Source organism: Nipponia nippon, unplaced genomic scaffold (assembly GCF_047370975.1).
Source record: "Nipponia nippon isolate SJK-2023a ecotype South Korea unplaced genomic scaffold, ASM4737097v1 scaffold_1, whole genome shotgun sequence".
In the NCBI taxonomy this organism is placed as follows: Eukaryota; Metazoa; Chordata; class Aves; order Pelecaniformes; family Threskiornithidae; genus Nipponia; species Nipponia nippon.
Genome location: NW_028262290.1, coordinates 144,618,951 through 144,644,223, shown reverse-complemented (window position 1 = coordinate 144,644,223; position 25,273 = coordinate 144,618,951). Strand labels below are relative to the sequence as shown.

The following is a 25,273-nucleotide window of genomic DNA, read 5'->3' as shown; positions in this document are numbered from 1 at the left end:
GTTCGAAACAACTTGTGACGGGTATTGTGGACCTTTGCTTTGCTAAGAAATCCATTTCACTTCATGCCTTTCTCCAAAATGTTTCCAGAAAGGGACCTGAGTTGCTTTCTCAAATCTTTTTGATTCTGAAATTGCACTTGTCTCTGTTTCTTTTTTTTCATTTCTTTGTATTTTAAAATTGATTATGTTTTTTTAATTGTATCATGTGATCAAGTATTCTCATAATAGAGTAGGACATGAAGAATATTTTTAATTAATTATTTTATAATTAACAGTGTAATCAGTTATCTGATGTGGCTGGTTGTTTTCAGCTTAGTTACTCTTACTAGAGTCAGATCAGTACCATATTTCCCTATCGGCACAATTGTAAAACATGTTAGAATACATTGTCTTCATTGAGAGAGAAAGAATTCTTAAATTAAAACTCCAGAGAGGTTCTAAAATATATCTGGATGCTGGGAAGACTCTGTTGTTCTTGTGAAACAGACTTATCACTCCATTCCTATCTGTCATCCTATTCAATACGAGTCATCCTGTTGCCTACAACACTAGGAAGCAGCTTGTTTTTGACTGACCAATCTGCAGGAATCACTCCTCTGCAATGCTAGGCTCAGTGTCTCTCCTGTTAAATTTAGATGATTCCCGATTAATCCTTTGCAGTTTAAGTAACTGCCCCATTGCTGCTAATAGATTGCTAAACATGATAACTTAGCCTCAATAATCATGTGGCACCCCAGCTTCCATTATGCTTGCAAATAATGAAGAAAAAGACAAAGAAAACACCCAGTTGTTCTATAAGCCTAACAACTAATGAAGCTTGGTTTTCAGTAGATGTGTAGTGTGTTTTTCACTGACAGCAGTAAGCCAGCTTCCTTGCATAACCCATGTGGCTCCCTTCTTGCTCCCACATGATACCCAACCTCTCTAGCTCCCACCATTCATCCCTTAGTGGTACCACCCTGGGGGCCACTAACTTCTCCCTGTGCCCGTGGCTCCTAGCCGGCTCTGAGCTCCCAGGGTGCTCAGCAGATCGCTGCTGAACTCACAGCCCTTATGCTGAAAGCACAGCTCGTCCTTCTTTGGGGACGTTCCTCTGGCACTCTAACTCAGCCACTGACCTTCATGAAACTTATATGAACTTAATTAATTCATGTGGGATCTCTTGTCTCCGTCGAATCTGATTGCAAATGGTGAGCTGGCTAGAAAGTCAGGAAGGTAGGGCAGGGAGTCAGAGAGGATGGCTTGATCCTCCAGAAGACTGACTACAAATGAGAAACTAAAAAACAGTGGGAAAAAAAATGTAGAATGCTACATCGCCCATTTCTGTGTTTCTTAGTGCTTCCGAATGGGCAGCTTTACACTCACCCTAATATCTGTACCGATTTGCCCCCTAAAGCAGATTGCTCCTGAAAAATCACTTTCTTTTCCTATTGCTCAGTCATCTCCAAATCTCCACTGACTGCCACGGTTACAGCATTTCACTAGCAAACTGCGAGATTAAATTTACATTTTTTTTGTCTTCTGAGTCAAGCTGAACAATCTGGGTTTTGGTGCTCCAAAGTTTAGAGGGAATTCAGAAAGAAAGAAGTCAGCTCTGAAATATGTTATTGTATGGACTACTTTTTCATTTTCCCAAATTCTCACTCTTAATGATTTAAAAGTCCCTGCACTGAGTGCTGACTTCTACATTAGGCGAAAGAAATACCAGGTAGCTGGTTGCCTGTAACAGAAGGTGCATTGCTTTGATCTGCAGAGGAGATCCATGCTTTTGTCAGGTCCTCTCATCTTCTCATAGGTGGTGCTCACTCAGCTATGAACTCCCAAGAACCCAAGGGGCCTGGAGCCTTTTCCAGATGATAGGATGTGTTGAATGAGACCAGTCTGATGTCTTATATACAAGGTCTCTTTGCCTTTTTCTGCCTCAGTTTTTCTGCATGTTAAAAATTGACATTTGCTTCCTCAGCAAGCAAATGAGATCCTGAGATCTTGGAATGGAAATAATATAAAATTTAATTCTTATCCTGTGTGAGGCCTACATACTTGCAGCTCAGTAAATCACATAGAAAATACGCTGCTTACACTTCTGCATTGTATGTCCATGCAGCCCCGGCACTCCTGAGCAGAATTTGTCTTTATGATGGAGTAAGCATCTACAGTGGGACCAGGGTTACTCTGCATCCTCTTGTCACGCTCTGTGGTAATGAGCTCCCTGCCCCGGTCAGCGTCTTTGGACCTATGCTGCTCAACTTCTACACCGACTCCCACATTGCAGGCTTTGGATTCCAGGCAAGATACAGAGCGATTGGTGAGTAGCCACTGTCCTGTGCTTTAGGTGGTGGAAATATTCTGGCTGGATAATGGTTCAGTGTAGGAAATGTTGTACCTCATCTTGGGAATACCTTAGATGGATGTAGATGGTTCATATTCCCTCTGCACTTGCCCAAAAGAGCTCTCATGACTAGGACATGGGACTGTTTGGTGTGTGTTGTCGCTGACTGATGTGTTATCTCACAATTCTCATTTCAATACACCACATGGGACCAGGTCAGGAACTGAAATACTTTTTCTTTGCTGTAGAAAAGAAATGCAACCCATTTTGGCAGGGCTTTTTTTGTTGTGTTGTTTTTTTTTTTCTACAAAGTTTAAGGAGAAACATCACCAGTTCATTTAACTGAGTTCATTTAGAAGATTTTATCACATACAGGAGAACGGTCTGATTCTCTTATACTAAAACTACATTGTACAATATGGGAACCAGAACAGGATCTTTAAATGGGCCCAGCTGTATGCCTCCATTTGATGACCCTCTTGCAGTGCCAAGTATTAATGTAAATAAAAGTTGGGATCTAGATATATTTTTATTTTTAAAAAAATATTTTCACCAAAACTTTTTGTCATTCACATGAGATCTCTTTTGTTTTAAAGAGGAAATATATATTAGAAAAAAAAATTTTCCAACTGAGTTTAGAATTTACATCTACACAAATATGAATATCCCAAAAGATTAATTTTATTTTCAAAACCAATTTTAATATTTTCTAGGTTTAGCTTGTAGAGACAGTACTTTGATTTTTGAAAGCTATTTCATTTTCTAACTGCAGAGAAAAGTGTGAGTTCTTAACTTTGGTATTTCCCTTAATGCATTCCTCATGGTCAAAGCCACAGCAAAAAAAGCATAAGGCTAAATTCTTCATATAAAATGAATGGCCTGATACAGATAAGACAGAGGGCACTGAGAAATGACAATGTGCAGTTACTCATGGAAAAGGCCTTCATAACTCACTCAAGGCAGTTGCTGCTATCTGACTTGTGACTTCTGACATTTGAGAAACATGACTGCAGCCTTATTAGCTTGTTGCTGTATACAGAGCAGATTCTAGCAATTAACATTCCTCTTCCCTCTAGTTGTATTGTTTGCTGAAAAAAAAAGAAAAAGGCTTCCCCCTCCTAGTGTAGAATAATGCTGATTCTTCATCCTCCCAGCTCCTGTCCTTTATCTGCCAGTGCTCCGGGCTGCCAGCCTGAGCATGGCTGAGGAGCCAGGGGCTCTGTATCCAGCAGCACCCTGTATGGGACTGCCTTTGTTAAGGTTGTGGCTTGGGCAATGGCATGTCCTTTCAAACATGAAAAGCTGTGTGTGGCTTTAAGCTATTTATCAACAGGACGCAGGGAAACGGTTTTTGCCAAGTTAAGATTATAAAATAAAGGCTGAAGCTAACAATGGAGATTAGAGTTGGTTTTATAATAGTTTTTATTCCCTCAAGCACTGAAGCTGTGAATAAACATTAGCCACATCCTGGCCTCATCAGCATCCATGGTGTGAAACCCTGAGAAGCCAAGCAGCGCCTTTAGTTCACAGCTGCAGAGTTTAACTTGCTGCTCAGCCAGAGAGCAAGCATGCAGTCCTCCATCTCAGCCACCCCCCACTGCTGGCGCGTCCCAGCACAAGGCGAGGTGGGGAACAGTCCCCAGGGTTAGTGACACCTGGGGAGTCCTCTCTGCCTTTCTGCACAGAACAAATGCTACACTAATACCCCAGCCCTGACAGGAGGTGGAGGGATGATGAGTCTCTGCGTACAGTTATTCCAGAAAAGTTAGGGGCAGGGCTGTGCATGCAATTGTGGCTGCTTTTGTGTCAGTGCCAAACTTTCAGAGGCTTCCATGGGGCCAGGATTTGGATGAGGGAATTTCTTTGCCCACATATCAGCCAGGTTTCCCTTGGCCAGCTAGAACGGGTACAGGGCTCCTCCAGATACACCTGACACCCTGCTGCACAGGGCACCCTCCCCATCCCACTGTTTCCCAGTCCTACTGCAGCTCACTTGAAATCAGGCTCAATCTTTTACTGCACAAACACGGAGCCATTGCCATTTGGTATGGACTAGTAACAACCTGTTACTTCGATACTGACTCTAGTCTGCCACTGCAGAGCACAACTTGGTAGACATCTCTGCATTTAACAGTTCTAGGCATGTGTCGTGGTTTAACCGCAGCTGCCAATGAAGCACCATGCAGCCGCTCGATCACTCCCCCCTGGTGGGATGGGGGAGAGAACCAGAAGGGTAAAAGTGAGAAAACTTGTGGGTTGAGATAAAGACAGTTTAATACGTAAAGCAAAAGCCGCACATGCAAGCAAAGCAAAGCAAGGAATTCATTCACTACTTCCCATCGGCAGGCAGGTGTTCAGCCATCCCCAGGAAAGCAGGGCTCCATCACATGTAACGGTTACTTGGGAAGACAAACGCCATCACTCCGAATGTTCCCCCCTTCCTTCTTCTTCCCCCAGCTTTATATGCTGGGCATGACGTCATATGGTATGGAATAGCCCTTTGGCCAGCTGGGGTCAGCTGTCCCAGCTGTGTCCCCTCCCAGCTTCTTGTGCATCCCCAGCCTCCTCGCTGCTGGGGTGGTGCAAGAGGCAGAAAAGGCCTTGGCTCTGTGTAAGCACTGCTCAGCAACAATGAAAACATCTGTCTATTAACACTGTTTTCAGCACAAATCCAAAACATAGCCCCATACTAGCTACTTGAAGAAAATTAACTCTATCCCAGCCAAAACCAGCACAGCATAACAGTGAAGACTGCTCCTCATTTATCAAGGGCTTTTCTGTCCTTATGACTAAAAGAGGACTAACACGAGCTCCTGCAAGAAATATGAGAATTAGGACCAAGCTGGTGTTCAGACAGTAATCACTCTTTTTTTCTGTTTCCCCTGCAGCTTGCGGTGGCATTTTCAATGGCTCTGTTGGTGTTATCAGCAGTCCGGCCCATTCAGTTCTTGATTATCACAACAACATGAACTGCTCATACTACATCACAGTTGGAAATGGCAAAATAGTGGCCCTCAAGTACGTAATCCAAGTTCAGCTTGTCATCAAGGGGGCAGGGAGGTCTCTGATTCCAATTGAAGACAGCTATTATTGACAATTTTCTCTCTATCATCTTTCCTTTTCCAAGGGGAAAGCTGAATTAAAATGAGAAATGGCTACTGAAGCCCCCTTTATCAACTTCAGGCTCCCTTACATCTTTCTCTGTAACTTGTTACGTGCAAAACATCACCACAATTGTAACTTCCCACTTCGGTTAGCAAGAAGGCTAAGAAATTGTAAAAATGCAGCTCATGCTTTTTGTTAAATTCTGTCAGCCTTTGAGGAGTTATAAGACTCCTGTAAGTTGATATAAGGAAAAAAAAAATCTTTTAGAAGGCTGGTACTCAGTTTACAGACCAACTAATAATACCCACCCAGAAAGAGTATGCTTCTGGGTGTATGCTGTCCTGCCTAAGAGAGGGATATGGCTGCCACAAAATCTTGCCACTGAGAAATTAAAAGACAGATACATTCTTCTGTCATATATATGCTGATTGTGAATTCAAAGAACATTTCCCAGCTAAGTGGAAGACCTAGCTGGGCTGCACTCTGAGCCTGCATTTTATATGCCCCTCCTGTGCCCAAGGAAATTGCAGGCTGAGCAATTTGCAGAAGTGAGAGAGGGTGTGTTTGCACAGGGGAGATCTGCTGCTTCACAGAAAGCCGAGGTGTGCTGACAGCTTGCCTTGCCAGAGGCCCAGTGGCTGAGGGTCGCTATTTCTTTGAGCCTGGCGTGTTTTGCCATTTTAATGGCTCTGCTTGCTTTTTTCTGAAGAGAAATGTTTTGTGGTATCTGTCTGTGTATGGCTTTGGCTGTTGCTATTACTTGGACCTTTCCTCAGGCACTAAAAACACACCTAACACAGGAATAGAAATGAAAATGTGATACCTAAAGCTCCAAGTGTATTTTACAGATTCAACAGCTTCCAGCTTGAAGTATCTCCCTCCTGCTACAAAGATTATGTGGCTGTATACGACGGCTCAGACACCCATGCTCCTCTCCTCGGGAAATTCTGTGGCTCAGAACTGCCTCCGAATATTAAGAGCTCCAGTAATAACTTGTTCCTGGTGTTTAACACTGACTTCTTTGGAGCTGACAGGGGATGGAAAGCATCTTTCAGGGAGACCTTAGGTAAGAGTATTATCAGACTCATAACCCCAAGAATCTGCTGGTAAGTAATTTCCTTTGGTGAGAAGCAGTTATGGTCTCACTCACTAGGGGTGCTGGAAGCAGAAGAATGTTTCTGATTTTGTAAAAATTGAGTGAACTAAGCTAAGTACTAGGCTTATGGGATTCCCGCATTCCAGCCCTGGTTCTGAACTGATTTCTTTTATTCTTTGCTAACCTTTTCCTGCCTCTCTGAAGGCATAGACAGTTCTTGGGTGACTGAAGGCTTAGCAGCACCCAAGGGCCTCTCTTTTGGAGGAAATCTGGCAATCCCTGAGAACTCTCATTCTTCTGTAGTCAAAGGTTGGTGGTGTGCTGAAGATGTCTCCTTTCCCTCTATCCTCAGTTTCCATTTCCTTGCAGTTCACCTCACACCTTTTTAAAAACTGGAGTGTTAAGTTCAGTTAAGATAGATTGGGGTTCCCCCCCAGGCACCACTGTGCTGATCTCTACTGCTTTTGGGGATCAATCTGGTTAGCTGGCCATAACATAGATGGGGATCATAGTAAGAAGGCACTGGATGTTAAATATTTTGATGGACACAACACTCAGGGGCAAAACTTGATTATTGCTTTAAAAAAAGGTTTAAGCCCAGTAGCCTATTTTTAAGATCAAGGTGTAAAAGGAATTTTTTACCTTCTTATAACATCTGAATTGTTGAGGGATGATAAGCAACAAATGATTATTACATGTAAGTTGATTTCATGTCTTCGCTACTAGTTTCCTGTGTAATTAACTCAATGCTTTTGTGATCTAGAAAGAAGTAATTGTCCGGTTTACAAAGCTGGCACTCAGACAGATCAGAATGAAAGGCCTTTGTGGCAGAACAAACATAGTCTTCTGCTGAGTCATTGAATCCCCTCCCAACCCCTAGCCAGTGACTTTCTCATTTGATAGTCTGAGAAAGTATTTACAGATAAGGAAAATAACTGGTTCTACAGGCTTTGCCAAGAAAAACATTCCCACAGAACCTCATGGTTTTTACTATTATTAACTCTTTCTTTGCTTCACTCTAAGTAATTGCTACAAGAATCTTTTAAGACCACTCTTGTGGACTGTTATTTCAAGTAACATAATGTTGCCTCACATGTTGCTGTCTCTAAACTGTTAGGTATCAGTTGTCAGAGATCCCCTTGCAGCCTGGGTTTGTGTTTCCAGGGTGAGATCATCAGGAACTCCCCAAGCTCTTGCTCTTCCTGTTGGCCTGTAGTCAATTTTTTTAGCCACTGACTTTAGATTTATCTGTGCAACTTGTCAAAGATTCTGCTTAAGCACACAACAACACAAGCCAAGCTCTTTGAGTCAGTACTAAGCCTGATTATTTCCTAGAGTGAGGAGAAGCCTTTTATGAATAAACTTTGACATCTATTAGGCTAATTTTTGGAGGGACATTTCTGCAGGCTCCCAAGGAAAGGGAGGTTGTGGTGTTGCAGGAGTTACTCAGGAGCAATGGAGTTGCAAGTTGGAAAAGATGGCCATACAGAGATGTGGGTTGTGTGATGAAGAGCCCATGGTGGTGAGATGCTTAATCGTAGGTCTTCCTTCTCCACTGTGGGAAACAAGCCACAGAGACTAAACCACACAGCCGTTAGGAAGGATTCTGACAGTCCCATGCTAGTACAGAATGGCCAAAAAGCAGAAAAGTATATTATAAACGGAAAACATGAGTCACAGTCCTATAAACGTTTCCAGTTTGACTTGTCTCAAAAATAAAGCCAGAAAAATCTGTGACACATCTTTGTACTATGAGGTCTGAGATCCCGTTTCAAATGAAAGAGAATAAAACCATGAAGATCTAAAGCCTGTTATTCTAAATGGTGCTTTAGAGAAGCTCCCTCATGTCTGTCAAAAGATAAAACCCATGTGGTTTTGTAAGAGTACAAATGCAATCAGATGACAATTAATAATGATAAATCTCTTGGATAAGGAAGGTGGTATCTGTAGAGAAACAAGAAGCCTCATTCTCTGTTGGATGACAATGAGCACATTATTCTGTAGTTACCCTAGGGAAGCACAACTGGATAACGTAATTATTGCTCTCTGTTTAATGTTGTGAGTGACCCTGATGATGTATTGGAAAGAAGCGAGCAGAAACAGTACGCTCATTTGTAGCAAACTGAACTATTTCCTTTCCTTACAAGCTCTTCCAATTTCTTTCCTGATCAGGCTTCTCTCAGAGGTACCGCCAAAATCCAGGGTTACGCATTCCTTCTCTCTTGTGAATTTTATTAGTAGGGAGTCCCTCTGATAATCATTGTGGTGGGAGGGAAGAGAGAAGATGAAGTAGGAAACTCACAGAAGCCTAGCAAGACTGACAGTAACCAGGCATTCAAAGAGTTAAACCCTGAAATTTCTGTAGAAAAAACATGCTCTAATTAAAAGAATTTTTTTACATCACCAATCCTGTACCCACTAGAATATTTAAGGTCCCCCCACTAGTCAGAAAAGGGAGACTAACAGAAAGTATGAAACAGTATTAATTTGACAGTACAGCAATTTCACCTTTTTTGTCAAATATCTTTTCTTTCACCATGCTACTCCGAACGCTGTGCAATCTAATGTTAAGTGCACATTTCACAAGCAGCATTCTTTGTCATAACCAGCTCTGTGTTATGGTGCATTTAAGGCAGGGGAACACATGGCCCTTGTCGGTGCAGTTCAGAGGGTTTATACTTTCACTGTCTCTGCTGCTACGTTTGGACGCTTATTGGCCTCATTTTTGGAATCACTGGACATGCTCTCAGGCTAAGCTGGTGAACTGGGCTGACTGGAGGATCCCAGCCTGCTCCAAGTGTTAGATTTGTGGAAAGAAAGACTCCTCTTACCTTAGTTACCACTGACCTTTTTTTCTGCCTTTGTTTTCAGTCTGTAAGATGAGAATTATACCTCCTTTCCAGAGTGTGTGTGTGCTCCCCTAGGCAATCAATAAAAGGATGAGAAGAAATAAATCAATATCAGCTTAAGGCATTTGGTTACATGAGATGTCTCTGGGAAGGAAGGAAAGCTAAGATCGCTCCCCAAAGAACGAGGTCTGCGTGTACTGAGCTTGTGACTCGGCCAAAGATCTCCTGATTATCTCTCCAGCTCTAAGGGGAGACCTGGGCTTTTCAGCTGACCCTGGCTGGCAGGGACGGAGCCTGCACATACCTCTGCCACCCCCGCTGTGACAGCAGGGACTTTGTGCTTTGGTGATAAATGGAGCTTCTGCCTATTCCCATCCAGCAGTGGGGTGACCCTCTCACCCCAATCTGTGATCCCTCCAAGGCTCATGATACAAAGGCTGAGAAGACATATAAGGGTTGGGTTTTTTTCTTATTTTTAAGGAGTCAGCAACCCCTGTCAGGCGATGTAGCTGTGACCTTATTAACAGCACATCATTTTCATTTGGCAGCTTTCTGTGCTCGCGTACATAGCCCCATTGTCTCGGTAATGAAAAATATATCACATTCTAAACCATCGGAGAAGGGCCTATTTCATTTCAGAAATGAAAGGTGGGTCCGCTCATGGGGGCTGTCTGAGGAAGCCACGATGAATTCACAAGAAGCAAAAAGTGTTACACGTGGTTAGATAAGTGGGTTGAGTCGGAAAGCTCTTCCTGAGCTTGCTTCATACAATACAGGCAAAACTGAAACGGAGCTGGGACAGTGGGGAAGGTGGGATGGAGGAGGGCGGGAAGACTGCCTCCTTTTTATCTACAGCCCTAAATCCCGCTCAACTTCAAGCTGTAGCCAGCTCTTTCCCCTCCCCTTTTTTATACTTTGTGAAAGAGCCGTAAGGTGTACTGTGTTAATAATACCAATGTCGTCCTTTGTTTGCATTACCTTGGGGCTTACAAGCTCATGGGCCGTGATTCCACTGCAGTGGGCACTGCATAGGCAGAATAAAGCAACAATCTGCTGCCACAAAGAGATTATGATTTAAAGACAAGACAAGGAAAACCAGATGGATATAGTCAGGCAAGAAGAATAGGGTGCAACAATGAGAAAATTAGTGATGTAGGCTCTAAGGCAGAAGAAATGCCTCCAAAACCTTTGGCAACCATTAGACTGTTTGAATGTGAAGTCCTTAAACACCCTGTCCTCTGCATTGTCCTCAGTTTGCCCAGTTTTTCCCTCAAGGATCCCTCCGTCCTTTTATTCAAATGAGCATTTCTATTGAATGAATATTAGTCCTTTTACATAGGAAAAAAAATCATAAGCGAGTAGAGTTTAGAAGAAAAATAGTTGGAAAAAGGAATCTTCTCTGATATATCAGAAAAATGCCTTAATAGATAATTTACATAAATAATCTAGTATACATATCATAGAAATAGATGATAATCTCTATGCTTTTCTTCCTGACAAAATGATCCGTAACTTACCTGATAAATCACCCGGAGGTATCTGTCTTCCCTGACTCTATTAGCTGTGTATTGAATTACTTGTTTCCTGTTTGGAATACAAAACACTGTGTCTATAACTAATGGGGTTACTGTAATGCTCGCCCCTAATGAAATTAAAGTGTACTGTTAAAAAATGGATCCAGTAGAATTTTCACAGCATTTTTATGCTATTTTATTTCATCAACAAAAAAATTTGCTTAATATAGCTCTAAGTTCAGTTCTGCCCTGCAAACTGAAATCTTGGCTCACTCTATATTCAGTTTCTAGGTGCAGATTTTCAGCAGTGCTCAGCGTGCACAGGTGCTGCGGAGTTTTTTTGGATTGTTCAGAATTGCTGAAAAAAAACCAGTTCTGAATGGGCAATATAAGGTGTAAAATATTGGTTGGGTATTCTATTGCATAGGTCAGGGTTAGGTGTTCTTTTGTGAGTCATTCCTTTCAATGCTTACACCACCAGCATTGAATCACTATTCATTGCACTGATTTATGTAAAAACTGTTAGCACCTGCTGTAGGTGGCACCAGGCACCTGCACTGACAACAGCAGTTAGGGCCTGTTAGGTGGGAAAGGACTCAGCACAGCTGAACCTCAGCTTTCCTGCAAATTTTTTCTCCCTCCAACAAAAAAATCTTAGAAGAACGTGTCCTTGACTGCGGCATGTGAATGCTGTTGCGTTTTTCTCGTGCCTTTGGAAAAGCAGCAGTGCCTGGCAGAGACTTCACAGCCCGTCAGGACCGGTTTCCAGGGGTGTATCTCAAGATATCCAACCTGGACTTAGAGCCTGGTGCGGCAGAGGGTCTAGCTGAGATGCAAATTGCTTGAAACTCACAAGTCGTCTTGCAAAAATTTCTTTGGGCTTTTGGTTCACACAATTTTGTACCAAATATATAACACATTAATATTACACATTTCAGATTCGTTACACTGTCATGGCTTAACTATGATTAGCTTAATCTATTAAAATAATGACTAAATCATGGCTAATAATATCTTTTCTTGATCTTCTTATAGTCCATGAAAATAAAAACATCCATAACAAACTCAGAATTTATGTTCATAAGTCACAATTCCTGGACTGTTTCTAAATGTATTTTGGGGCTCAAATATAAAAATATGCATCAGCTTGAAATCTGACTAAATTTAGAAAGTGTTTGCAGTGTTGAAATACATCTCTTCAATATGTCTGAAAAGAATACCACTGTTGAGCTAAGGGAGAGTCTACAAATGTCTCTCAGAAATGTCTGTTATTTAATGTCTGTGACATTTCTTCTCCCAAAGCAAATAAATAGAAGCGGTTTGCATACTCAAACTGGACAGACAAGAAAAGAGGTAGACTTTTAAGTAAGAAATTTCTGACTGATCTGAAAAAAATGAGGTGAAAAATAATTTTCAGAAGCAGTGATTAAACATAACTTCGTAGGTGACTAAACAGTTAAAAGCCGATGGGATATTCAGATTAAAGGCACTTCACACAACTGTGGGCAAACTCTGCTGCCATGAATTGTCTTAGCTTCACTGAAGTCCATGGCTGCTTCAGGTGAAGATCTGTACTCGGGTGCATACAAACAAAGGCGGGGGAGACACTTCTGACTCACATCGCCAGAGAGATCTGCAAAGGCCTGGGCGGCTGTGATGCCAACAAGTACGCTAATGCCATGTTAGAAAGTATTAGGTTGAGGCCAGACTGCATGTTTGCCTCTGGTCTCTCAGACAAGCATCGAGGAGATGCATAGGACGGTACGTACGTTACAGTTCTGCAGAACGAGGGCAGGCTTGGCACAGAGCATGTCTGGACTGTTATGTACGGGATCAGCCAATAGTCTAAAAACTTAAGAATACGAACTTCGTCTGACTGCATTTGTGAAATCCCGCTAAAGCAGGAGACTGGGGCTTTACAGTCCTAAATGACACAGCTGGAACCGTTGCCAGGCCATCAAACCAGTCCAAACCCCTTTCTGTGTAAAGGCAAGGCTGAGGACTAAAAAGAGTCCCATGCTTTCCGAAGTCTCCTTCTGAAACGTTGCAGGCCCTGTGGCCGGGGTGGGCACTGCTGCCAGGTCCTGCTGCCACGGCAGTCACGATGTCTGTACAGTGGTGGCCAAACACGGGAACTGACTTCTACAGCTCAGCTCGTGAAGGTTTACCGACCTTCAGTATCAGCCATGAGACAAACTACAACAGTACGATCCCTCTCTCCAGCCCTGTGTCTTTCTGAGCCTTACTGTCTGAAGCCATGATCCAAACAAGCTATGAGAGAATTACTGCAGCCACAACGAGTGCAGCCACTCCTCTGCACTGGAAATAAGACCCGTCAGGAAAGAAGCAGTAGTCTTGGCAGAGTTAATCTTTGCTTATTCTGATTTTTAGTTCAGGTCAGAAAGAAAGCTAGAGTTCCCAGGGGTGCTTCTAGGCGAGACCATATGTGGTTCAGAAATCTGGGAGACAATTTTCATTACTGTTCGAGCAGAATTAGAACAGTTCTTTGAACTTTGCTGCCTTCTAGTAGACGTTTGTGGTGCTCAGTTAGTAAGAAGGGAAGGGCAGCAAAGTTAGTTTGTTGTGTTTTGAAATGTCATTGGTTTAGCAGTTTCTGATAGATTTAAAACTGTTCAGTAGGCTTTCTTTCATAGCATCCATACCTGTATAAATGAACCTTACCCCTGGCTGTGCTTCAAAGGCAGGCAGCTTCAAAGATTCATCTTCATCTTCGTTCCATATCTAGAGGAGGTAACTCTTAACAGAGAAACATGTGCTTGCTCTCTGCTGTAATTATTTTTATTTGCCATAGGGAACCTTCAATTCCTTCTTTTCTGAATGGTCCTTCAGCCTTTTACTTTCATTAATGCTCCCCACCAACAGCAATTAGCGATGACAGTGTGTGCCCTAGTTCTTCTGATAATTTGTGTTCTCTGGCAAGCTGTTTATGAGGAGGACAAGACTGCAATCTGATTTATGATGACCTCATGTTTTTTATTTTAAATAAGAACCCAGAGACTGAAACAACACAGTAAGCCATGTAGTCAATCCATCTGCCCACACGCAAATGGTTCTATAAGGTACATTTCTCATTCTTTTTATCAAGTTCAGCTTTTAATATCTAGGAGGCTATTCTACAAATTAACAGACTTCTTAGTTCCACATTTTGCTGGAATTTTAGCTACAATTATTTCTGGTTGTGTTAGCCAACGATAAATATCATTCCATCAATGGTCACTGGCAGGCTGGATGGCTACTATTTGGCCTTCTCTTCAGAGGTGGTGCTGATTTTTGAAACGATGAGTTGTGTCCTGGCTGAAACGCAGTGCCATGGTGTTTCTGTTAGCCTGAGTTCCCTCCCGTTAAGCAGCTGGTTCTTCATGTACTTGTGGGTGTTCCCTGGATCTACACAGCTTCACTAGTCTGTAACTTTTAGCGGCTGCAATCAGATGTAACGTTGATTAGTACTGAAAAACACCAAGATAGACACATTTTTCAACAAAGGCTGCTCTTTATTTGGCTTGGTGCAGGGCTGCTCGATATCTGGTTGGCTCCCAGTCTAGCTGGTTTTTATAACGTACTGCCCTGTAGCGTGTGACTCAACCCCGGCTGAGCAGGCTAAGCATTGTGAAAGCTAATGATGAAACCTCATCTTTATTAACTGTAAATCATACTTTTAGTTATTTATCTTCCCTTAGATGCTATTACTGGCTATACTAGGTACAATTAATTTTCTGATAATGAGGATTTGCCCTGTTTCTCTGTCGGGTCCATTTTATGTGCTGTACACACACAGTTTACCCACATCTGTATTTTTTGTCATCTGAGCTGTCTTTATAGCTGCACAGCTAGCAGTGAAGTGCACCATTCCAAAGGTCCAGACATTTGATATCCAAAACAAAGGACAATCCAACAGCACTGAGAGCTTTCCTGTTGCATGGCTTTGTGGCAATTCCCTGATTGCTGTTGCAATGCTCTGACTGGCATCTCCGCAACTCTAACCCTGAAAAGCGTGACGGGAGCTTTGCGAGGTGTCTGACCCGCGAATCACCCCAGACCCGATACTGCAGGGCTGGGTGGCCAGACTATGATCTATGCCTAATGATCATATGCTTACCATTATATTTAGTGGACGGTGTCCAAAATGCTGAGTGGGAAGTGGCTCCAACGAGTCATTCCAGGGGGATGGAGTAAATCATGCAGAAGGGTGAAGCCAGAGAAAAACATAGTGAAACTGCCCTCTTAGGGCCCAGGCACCCTCCTGTCTGACGTTTTCCTCCTTCCTGGACTATGTGTGATTTATTGCTCGCATTTCCCCCACTGTTCTCGGCTTCTGCAGTGGCACTGGAATGAACGCTAACACTTTTCCAAGTTTCTGACTTCATTAACAGCCCACAAAACTGGACTAGAACCCATTCATTCCTGACTTTTTCAGTTTGTAATGAATTTCTTCTGTTCGTTTTTAGCTATAGCAAAAGCTTAAATCTCACGTTATTAAGATTTTGGTTTTAAGCAGACTTCTTTTTAGGGTGGGGTTTTTCCGGCTTTGGTTAGTAGAGCAGAACGACATTTAGCCGTAGTCACTCTGGTTTAACCATTACAGTCTTGCAAGATGGGGCTGCCTCCAGCCCCGGGTTACTGACGCAATCCTGATACTCGGATGCTGATTTTTCACCAGAGTGATCTTTTGTAATACTGTAGCTCAAGTAGGGCGCAGTTTTTTAAGGCTGGAAATATATCAGTGTGTCAAGGTTAAGTCGCTGCCTGTCAGCCAGACAGGCATATTTTACACACAGAGATGAAATTCTGAAATGCCGCTTGTGTTGCTTAGCCACAGCTGTAGCTTCGTTTATTATCCAGTTCTCCTAAAAGGATTTGCTGTGGGAGGCAGCAGGCTGCTTGCAGTCACCACTTTGCTCTGTGCAGTTTACAAAAACTCTCTTAGACTCAAAAGCAAGAGTATGAATCATACTTCATTCGTATTCCTGAATTAAATAAGGGGGCCAGGAAACCCCATAGAGACTGGGGAAGGAAGCATAAAGTAAACAAATTGATCAGATTTACTAGCTCAGTCCAGCCTCTGGAAATCAAACTATATTTAAAAAAAAAAAAAAGTAAAAAAAATAAATCCCGTCAGATAGTCTGTATTTTTTGCTTGTTTGTAATTAGACACAATAAAAGTTCTGATATTCTAATAACTGCTTTTCCCCAAAAGTAAATTCTTTCAATGTGACTGAAAACTTTATAGTGTTCAAATTTTCACAGCGAGTAACTCCAGTAAGGGACTTAGCTCTGTAGGTGGGATCCACATGAAAAGCAGCTTGCTCTTCCGAGGGGCTGTAAGTTCCCACCACGCCAAACGCTTCCAGAAGTAAGTCCCTTTTAGCCAGATTCCTGAGCGTGAGTCTGGGTCCCAGTGCCAGGCTGCCAACTTCAATCCCCCCCAGACCCAGGTCGCGTTGCCAAAAGAAGCAACTTCGTGTTTAACTAGACTTTCAAAGTCAGCAACCCAGTGCCCCCTACTGCCCGAGTACTCTTACTAGCAGGTAAGAATTGCAGTACCAGACCTTCCAACCACTCTTCTATTTAATTTCTGTCCTCTGTCTCCTTACAGTCCCTTTTAAAAAGCTATTGCTACATTTTCAAACTGGGTACCGACTTTAAATTCAACAGAAGACATGAGCCTTTCTTAATTCACTCTACCAAATCTAATTGTGATTCGTACCTATCTAATGCTGTTTGTGTTGAGAGCCTTTTAAACATTTGGATAGTCCTTGTGAGACAGGACAGTAAAATGCTGTAGCACAGAAAGAGCTGCTGGCTTGACATTAAAGATCTGAAGCTTAAATAAATGCCAGGAATTGCTTTTAAAAAGCTTCTGCTTCTTCAACAGGACCTCAGAATGGCTGTGGTGGTTACTTGACAAATTCAGCTTATAGCTTTGGCTCTCCAGTCTCCAGTGCTACCAGAAGATATGAGAAAAACCTGGACTGTGTATGGATAATAACTGCACCTGCAAACAAACTGATCAACCTCACCTTCACTTCATTCGTGCTTGAAGCACAGTCTGCTCAGGCTTGCCGATATGATTACGTCAAAGTAAGACAGCTGCGTCTTTTAACAAGAAAATATCAGTGAGATACACACCATTATCCTCTCCATGAAGCTGAAACTTAATTAATAGAAAATGGTCTTATGAAGAAATTAAATTGCTTAATATAATTACATTTTTTTCGTTGGGTTAGATTGAGACTCCAGATGACATCCTGCCTTTTTGGAAACCAATAAAAGTTTTAACATTGTTATGGGGACACGCTTCTGGTCTTAGACTGCTTATATAAATGAGTGTTTACTTCACAGAATAGAAACAAAACAAAACTCAAGCACTCTGAAAGTAAGCTTGCAGGTTCTTCATCAATCATACACAATTGCTTGAAAGGACTTTAATTTACAAAAATTTTGAATAAATAAGTCTTGATGCTCAGTGCTCACCTGTGAAAGCTATTTTCTTGGAGATGAGCATGTAAAACGTAGGATAGCAGAATGCTGCTAAACAAGATCCACCAAGGAGCGATATAGATCCTGTTGAGCACTAGAGATGCTCAATCAAACTAGGAATGAATTCTACATTTTGGTGAACAAAATCAACCTTTCTCATTGAAAAGCACTTTGAGATTACCTATAAAAAAGAAACCAGAATGCCAAATTAAAGTAGAATAAATTTTTGATAGATTTGCTGAGACAGGACCAGAATGTTCCATAATGAGATTTACACTGTCCAACAGAATTAGTTAATAGGGCAGTGAATAATTATAGTCATCAAGAACATCCTGTTAAAGCACAAGAGCACCTACTGTCCTTTCAAGTAAAACAAATTGTAATGTCAGGAGGGGTCAGAGAATTTTATTTCTATATATTTGTTTGTTGTGCCTAAACTGTTAGTGGCTTATATATTTTTCTTCTTCCAGATTTATGATGGAGATAATGAAAATGCCAATTTAGTTGGCATATTCTGTGGATCTACAGTGCCAGCTCCTTTTCTTTCTACCCATAATTCCTTGACTGTGAAATTTATCACAGACAATTCTGTGGAAAGGGAGGGTTTCAATGCTACCTATGCCACAGTGGATCGTAAGTATACATATATATGTGTGCATACATATTGTTGTGACTCTTTGGTGGAAATACATATTTAAACGCTAAATCATCAGAATTTGTTCTAGATACAGGGCTCAGGAAGGGGCACAGACAGTCCTTAGCACAGCATCTGTAAGCAAGCGAAAAGCAGCGCTGCTAGACCCTGGTGCCGTTCTCTTTGGTCTTGCCAGGTTGCGGGGTGGCTGTCAGTCTAGAATGCAAAACAGGGACACTTGCAGACTGTTAACAAAGACGCTGATATTATAGGGAACAAACATTTCTCTGAATTTTATGACATACAGTGACACAGCATAAACATGTGGTTTACTTAATTTTTTTTTTCTAGAGAGTCACAGGTAAATACAAAAGTATATTATCCAGTGTAGTTTTGCTCAATAAGTATTTTTACCCAGTTGGAAAGGTTTTCACTCTATGATGCATTTGTTACTGTTTTACACAGGACTGTGTGGAGGAATATATAACGCAACTTCTACATCCCTGACTGCCATGTCCCCTAACTTCCCAAATGAATATCCACCATTTACTCTCTGTACTTGGGTCATTGATGCCCCTCCACAGCAGCAGGTCAGGGTGGTGGTAGAGGCCTTCCACCTCCATTCCAGCCAGGACTGTTCTCAGAACTACCTAGAGCTCCAGGACTCGCCAACAGTAAGAAATTTACAGTTGATACCATTCCCCATTCACATTCAGCTCCCTTCACGCTTTGTAAAGAGAGGAGAAATCCACCATTTGCTGATAGATTAATTGCTGATTCTGTGTGAGGGGCACATCCAAAGCATTACGCGCTGTGCCCCACTTAAGGTGCATTAACTGGTACACAGACTTGATGGAAGCACACTATACGCACGTGGAGTTAGACTTGGTAAGTGACACAATTTTTCACAGTTGCACCAAGTAACAGAAGTGCCAAACCTAATACCCAGAAAACACTGCCCAACAGCAAATTTTCATAAACTAATCGTACTTCCTCCCACCCAAGAACCATAATAAAAATGAATATTCATGCTAAGAAGAGTGTTTGTAAAAAGCACCAGAAAAAAAACTGTTTATGTCCCTTGTATTATATTATTCTAAACCTTCTTTCATTGTTTCTTATTTTAGCATGAAAATACCTTTTACATTTGATTTGTTTCTCATAATAATTGAACATAAAATGTTACGACATTATTAAGTGATTTCCATGAGAACATTAAAATGCGATTGCATACCTGGTATAGAAAGCGTTGAGAGATTTATTCACCTTAAATTCGGTAAGTAGAAAACTGAATTATATCATTAAGTAACTTGTGATGTGTATTGAATTCCAGCACAGCCAAGGATCAGTCCATAGATTCTGTGGCACCGAAACTTTTCCAGTCCCTGAATTTTATTCTTATGATCGCACTGCCATGGTGACTTTCAAATCAGATGAATATATGATTAATAATGGAGTCAAATTTACGTACCAAGCTGCAGGTAAGCTTGAAGAAATGTCTAAAAAATCTACCTACCATTCTCTTTGTTTACCCCATGCAGTGAAAAGCAATACAGAGATCTGAAATGCTTACATGTTTCTGGTTTTCTGTCTCAAGGTTGCAGCAGAGAGTATAACCAGCCGTTTGGTTACCTGAAGAGCCCTGGCTGGCCTGGTCATCACCCCAATAATATGGACTGTTCTATCATTCTACGGGCTCCCCTGAACCACACAATTTCTCTCTTTTTCCATGCTTTCAGTTTGGAAGACAGCATCCAGTGTTCACATGATTTCCTAGAGGTATTCAAGCAAGTATACATATTTTGTGGGCCTGTGTCAAAATCTGCTGAATTCAAAGGATATTAATAAGCTTGGATCAAGTCTGAGCTGAACTTAGGGACTAATTTATTGCTACATTTCTATGGTGAAAGGTACTCAGATGTTATAGTAAGAGGTTAAACAATATACACTATAGTAAGTCCAAAACCAACGAATAAATAGTTTCATTATCAGCTTACTCATCTTTACCTAGCTCTTGTTGATGTTACCCAGTTAACTGAGCAAGCTGGGATAGTTTTCATCCAATATTAACATCTGTGCACGAACAGAAAGCCATAAATCTGAGTGCTTTCGTTCCAGCAGTAGAGTCCATCTGCTTGATATTTTTCTTAAAAAGAATGTTTTTTTCTAAAAAAACATTTTTTCTTAAAAAAAAAAAAAAGCTCTAGTAAGAAGTGTAGGATACCTGCAAAGATACTTTGTGTCAATAAAAAGCATATCTTCCTAGGCAACCCTCACTCTGTCCTTTCACACTTGTTGAAGGTTTCCCTATTCGCTGGTCAGATGACAAAAAATCAGATGTCTGTGGCAGAATCATTATTTAGTTCTCCTTTCATACCCTCTTTATTGTCTCAAGAAATGGATCTGAGCACCTGCATTATTGGAGCTCAGAAAAAAAATCAGATTAAATCAGAGCTATGTAATATGATCTGTGTCTTAATGTGACCAGGGAAAAGAGTGGTCTGCAGGGTAAAGAATTAATCTTTTCACGTGGAGTATTAACATTTCTTATGAAAAGTAAAACATGGTCTTGAATTGCAAAACCCAAATTGCAATTACTAGTCAAGTAATTTTTTCAGCTGGGAGATGTACCACACCATAAAATTTAGCTACCTGTTTCTGATGATACTTGTTCTGTACAATTACTTACAGAAGTCAGACAGACCAGTTAATGGGCTCTTTTTCCTTCTACAGAGGAATATACAGTAGGAAAAATAACAGTATTAAAATGACAATTACAGTATGCATGCAAGTGACTACATAGTTTGCGGTGTGCTTGTATCACTGCATAATGGCACTGGTGTATAACTGGCATAGGGATTTAATGTTGACAATGGTTTTTTCTGTCCCTTGAAGGTCAGAAATGGGAGTGATGTGCAATCACCACTACTTGGCAAGTTCTGTGGAAACACTGTGCCCAGTCCCATCTTCCCCAAAAATCATGTTGTCTACCTTCGTTTCAAGAGTGATTTTTCAGGGGTTCATGATGGATATGAAATTACTTGGACTTCATCATCAAGTGGTAAGGCCGTAATTACAAAGTAATGCCACTTAGCAATTGTACATAGAGGGAAAATACAGAAATGTGGAATTCAGCCTGCTCAGTTTGGGCCCTGCCTCATCAACACTTAAGACCTTCCCAAGCACCCACAGTCCACCCTATTCAGTCACTGGAGAGAGGTAGTTGTTCCTGAAGACCAGTGGGGCAAGATCCATTTTATGTGATGGCAGCAATTCCCTCTCTCTAATGTTGACTTTAGCAACCTCAGAGGATGTAGTCCACTTAAGACGAAGATCTACCTCTTTCACTGAGAGGTCACAAAATACCAGGAACATCTATCCTGGGATCCACAGAGTACTGGTGGTGGTATGACTGAGTGGGTGACTCAGCCCACTCCATTAATAGCCCAGTTGTGATATGCCCTAGGATCTAGGCACTGCTAAGCCTGAGGAGGGCTGAAATTTGCCCCAAGAAAATAACCTAATTATAATGCTGTGTGGTGACTATATCATAGACACATTCATATATGGCTCACGAAATGGCAGTGAATAGCTGCGTAATAGTTTGTTCATGACACTACGTTACTGGATGTAGGAAAGCTCATGGCCAGCTGAGAAGCACTGCAGAATAACCTTAGAGTATTGAGTGGCTTGGTGGTGAAAAGGCAGATAAAGTTCAGTGTTGGAAAGTGTTGACGAAGAACACGGGCAAAAAAGACAATCCTAACTTTACTTACAAAAACAGGGGCTCTGAGTTGACTTTTAGTACTCAGCAACAAGATCTTGGGGGTAAAATAGTTCCATGAAAACAAGAGCTTACTGCTCACTAATAGTCAAGTAGGCTAGCACAATGCTAGGAACTGTTGGGAAAGGAAGGGGGAACAAACAGCCAGCCACTGTATAAATCCATAGTTCAAACGCAAACTGAATGATGTGCACAGTTCTGGTCTCCTTCTCTTATAAAGAATCCAGTACAACTAAGGGCTCAGCATAAAAATGGCTTCTGTACAAGGTATGCTGAGACTTTTTAATCTGGCTAAGAAACTACTGAGGTCTATAAAATTCAGTGATATTGGATGATAAATAGTGATCAACTGTTCACTGACTTTTCCCATAGAAGAACTAGAGGCCATCAGATAAAGCCAGGAGGTGGCAGGTTCAAAACAAACCCAACAAGCCAGTTCTTCACACAGTATGCAGTTAAGCTCTGGAGCCCCTTCCCATAGGATGCTACAAATTTACATGGATTCGAGGGCCACCTGAACAAGTCCGTGGAAGACATCTGATAAAGACTATAAAACACAAAGATGCCATCTCTGGGAGCTGAAAATTCTTGGAGACTGTGAGAGTAATCTGGGGCATGATCTGCACAGGCTTACTCTTACTCTATAAACTTGCATTTCTCCCAGGGCTTCTGCTTCTGCCCACTGCTGGAGATTAAATTTTGGTATAAATGGCCTTTAGTTTACTTAGTATGACTATTTTCACTGAGCTGTTCTCTGTATTTTTCTATCGCATGAGGATTCACTTTTCATTCCAAAGAACAGCCAAAGAGAATTTGTCTCTAGTTGAGTAGCTGGGAACTGAACTGACCAAGGCACAGACTTAAGACTTTGGTTCCTGTTTCAGAGTTTGGGGAGTTTTCATTTTTAATATCCAGTGATGGTCTAATGCCCACTGCATATTCTTCTCAGGCTGCTGAAGCTAGAGGCTCAGTTTTATCTCTTGTTGGAATAACGCTCTTATCCACATTCATTGTTCCAGCTCCCAGCATCTCTCTGTTTTTCAGTGCTACTACTAATACTGTACTAATGTACTACCTCGTGTAGGATCTTGTGAAACTAAGCCTTCTAAGCTAATCAGCAGTGTCTGTTTCCAGGATGCGGAGGAATATTATACGGCAGCACTGGCTCATTTGCTAGTCCCAGCTACCCTGCAACTTACCCCAACAACACTGCCTGCGAGTGGGCCATTACCGTGCCCAAGGGACGAATTGTCACAGTGAACTTTGATTTCTTCAGCATCGACGACCCGGGGGACTGCAATAGCAACTATCTGATCCTGTACGACGGGCCAGATGCCAGCTCTCCCCCGGCCGGGCCGTACTGTGGGATGGTATGTATTCCCTGCTGTCTGTCACGCTGTAAGCAGTTAAAATGCATCTTTACTCTTCGGTATTTAAGATTGTTTCCCCAATTCGGGCATGAATTCCATACAGATGAGTGGAAGTGAAGGCAGAAGGTGTGTGTGGCAGCTTAGGAGCCTTCCAGTGCAGACCTTACAGTGACATCTAGTGGGAGGCATCGTCAAGCTATTTTGCTCTGTATTTAGTTGTATTTGTGATTTAAATATTTGTAATACCCTGAGGGAGAAATGCAAAAGCAGTATCTAGCACAGACCTGAGGTCCCTTCCAAACTATGATCCGATTTGTGCCGCAGTTTTAACTCTCTGACTGGCTTTTCCAAAGGATCTTGGTGTTCTGTAAAGCTTTTCATGTTTCTTGTCTTTACTTTTAGGATACAAACATCTCCCCATTTACTGCTACATCTCATCAAGTCTACATAAAATTCCATGCTGAATATGTGACTTTACCATCAGGATTCAAGTTAAGCTGGACGAGCTAGAACACTGTTTAGAAGAAATGTATTACCGTTCCTTGCTCTACTGAAGAGACTTTTGATCATAAAATAAGTTTTAAATCCGGTTATGGTAATTGCAACTGAAGTAAGGCCTTTTAAAAATGACTGCAATTGTAGCCGTTATGAATTTAGAGTTCTGTCAAAAAAATGTGACCTGCCATTGTACTGAAAATAAACTATTATCTACCCAACTGTGAAAATGAGGTTATGCTAGTTTTCGAAACATATTTTTTATATTCTTCTCCATAATTTCAAACGCTCTGAGTAAATATGCCAAAAAAAGTTTTACATTTAATGCTATAAAACATAAACACAAAATACTCAACATGAAGTGGGTAAGAGGAGCTAAGATACGAAGTTGTCTTTAATTAGTTCTACAGAGTTATGTGTTTTTGTCCCAAGCATCTTTGAAAGCATTACCTAAATTTTTAGTCAAACTACACTAAAATCAGACATTGCTGAAAAATGGCCCCTGCCCTACTACTGTTTACACAGATAACTTTGCTGAAGAACTTTCTTTAGTACTGTGGATTGGGTATAAGAACCTGGCTGAATAAGTACTCAAGCATTCACTGAAGTTTAACACAGTAAGGCTTGCTGTGGTACTAAATCTTAACTGCAACAAGAAGTAATGTCAGGATCATGTTCAATATACACAAATACCTGTGATTCTATTCATGGAGTCATATCTTTAAGGTTCAAAAGCTATTTTACAACTGAATTTATGAAAAACTTGTGAGATTTTTAGCAACCGATTCACCTTCCTAGTCAACTTGTCGGTAACTTCCTAGACATTTGATCTAGTTGTAGATGTCCCTGCCCATTGCAGGGGGGGTGGACTAGATGACCTTTAAAGGTCCCTTCCATCCCAAAGCATTCTGTGATGATTCTATGATTTGTAAAGCAGGTATAACTTCAGAATAGGGCAGACATAAAAATATCAGTTGACTTGTGACTAGAATTACTTTGCTCCTTCCCAATGCTAACACAGATCATACATAAAAAATGTTGTTGGCGGGGTATACAGGGGACACTGATTCCCACCATGAAACATCTTTGGTCACAGCCCAGAACGAATGACCAATTCGTTTCCCGAATGTCACCTGTGATGGACAGGCAAGAGGAATTTAGACTGCAGCAGAGGAACATGGCCCTCATCAGAACTCTCGCTTCGTAACTATTACAAAGAGTCAGTGAAAGTAATCCCTGTTGCAATAACTAATTATGACATGACATTAAAGTGTTAATGGCAGTTCTAACAAAACCTAGGAACTCTTGGAAGATTTCCCAGTGAATGCCAAAGAAGCCATCATTCCACAGACATGCAAAACTTTACAGCGGCTGAGAAGCCATCCTGGTTAAAAGAAAATGTAGAAAACACAAAACAGACAAAAAGGGCAAAAAGGTAGATAGCAAGCTATAAAATACAACTCAAAATGATCTGGTAATAAGTTAGAAAGTGGGAAACCTATGAACTCCCACTGGCCAACAGAATTAGATGTAAGCCAGCATTTCAGAATCGTCCAAGCACCAAGAAAAACCTCGCCTTTGTACAGCTGATGCTCCTGC

The 25,273-nt window shown here is 41.5% G+C and overlaps 1 protein-coding gene across 2 annotated transcripts in view; it reads left to right on the top strand.

Annotated features, from left to right (window-relative positions):
* Positions 1-23,904, top strand: part of CUBN (cubilin) — a 148,811-nt gene extending 124,907 nt beyond the window's left edge. For both annotated transcript variants that reach the window (XM_087775875.1, XM_087775882.1), the window contains exons 57-67: positions 2,105-2,305; positions 5,218-5,347; positions 6,283-6,500; positions 16,787-16,992; positions 17,862-18,024; positions 18,491-18,699; positions 19,359-19,506; positions 19,623-19,804; positions 20,921-21,086; positions 22,944-23,179; positions 23,582-23,904. In XM_087775875.1, the coding sequence (XP_087632001.1) occupies positions 2,105-2,305; positions 5,218-5,347; positions 6,283-6,500; positions 16,787-16,992; positions 17,862-18,024; positions 18,491-18,699; positions 19,359-19,506; positions 19,623-19,804; positions 20,921-21,086; positions 22,944-23,179; positions 23,582-23,689 (1,967 nt within the window). In that variant the 3' untranslated portion in view covers positions 23,690-23,904. The remainder of the gene's footprint in view (positions 1-2,104; positions 2,306-5,217; positions 5,348-6,282; positions 6,501-16,786; positions 16,993-17,861; positions 18,025-18,490; positions 18,700-19,358; positions 19,507-19,622; positions 19,805-20,920; positions 21,087-22,943; positions 23,180-23,581) is intronic.
* Positions 23,905-25,273: the final 1,369 nt, after the last annotated feature.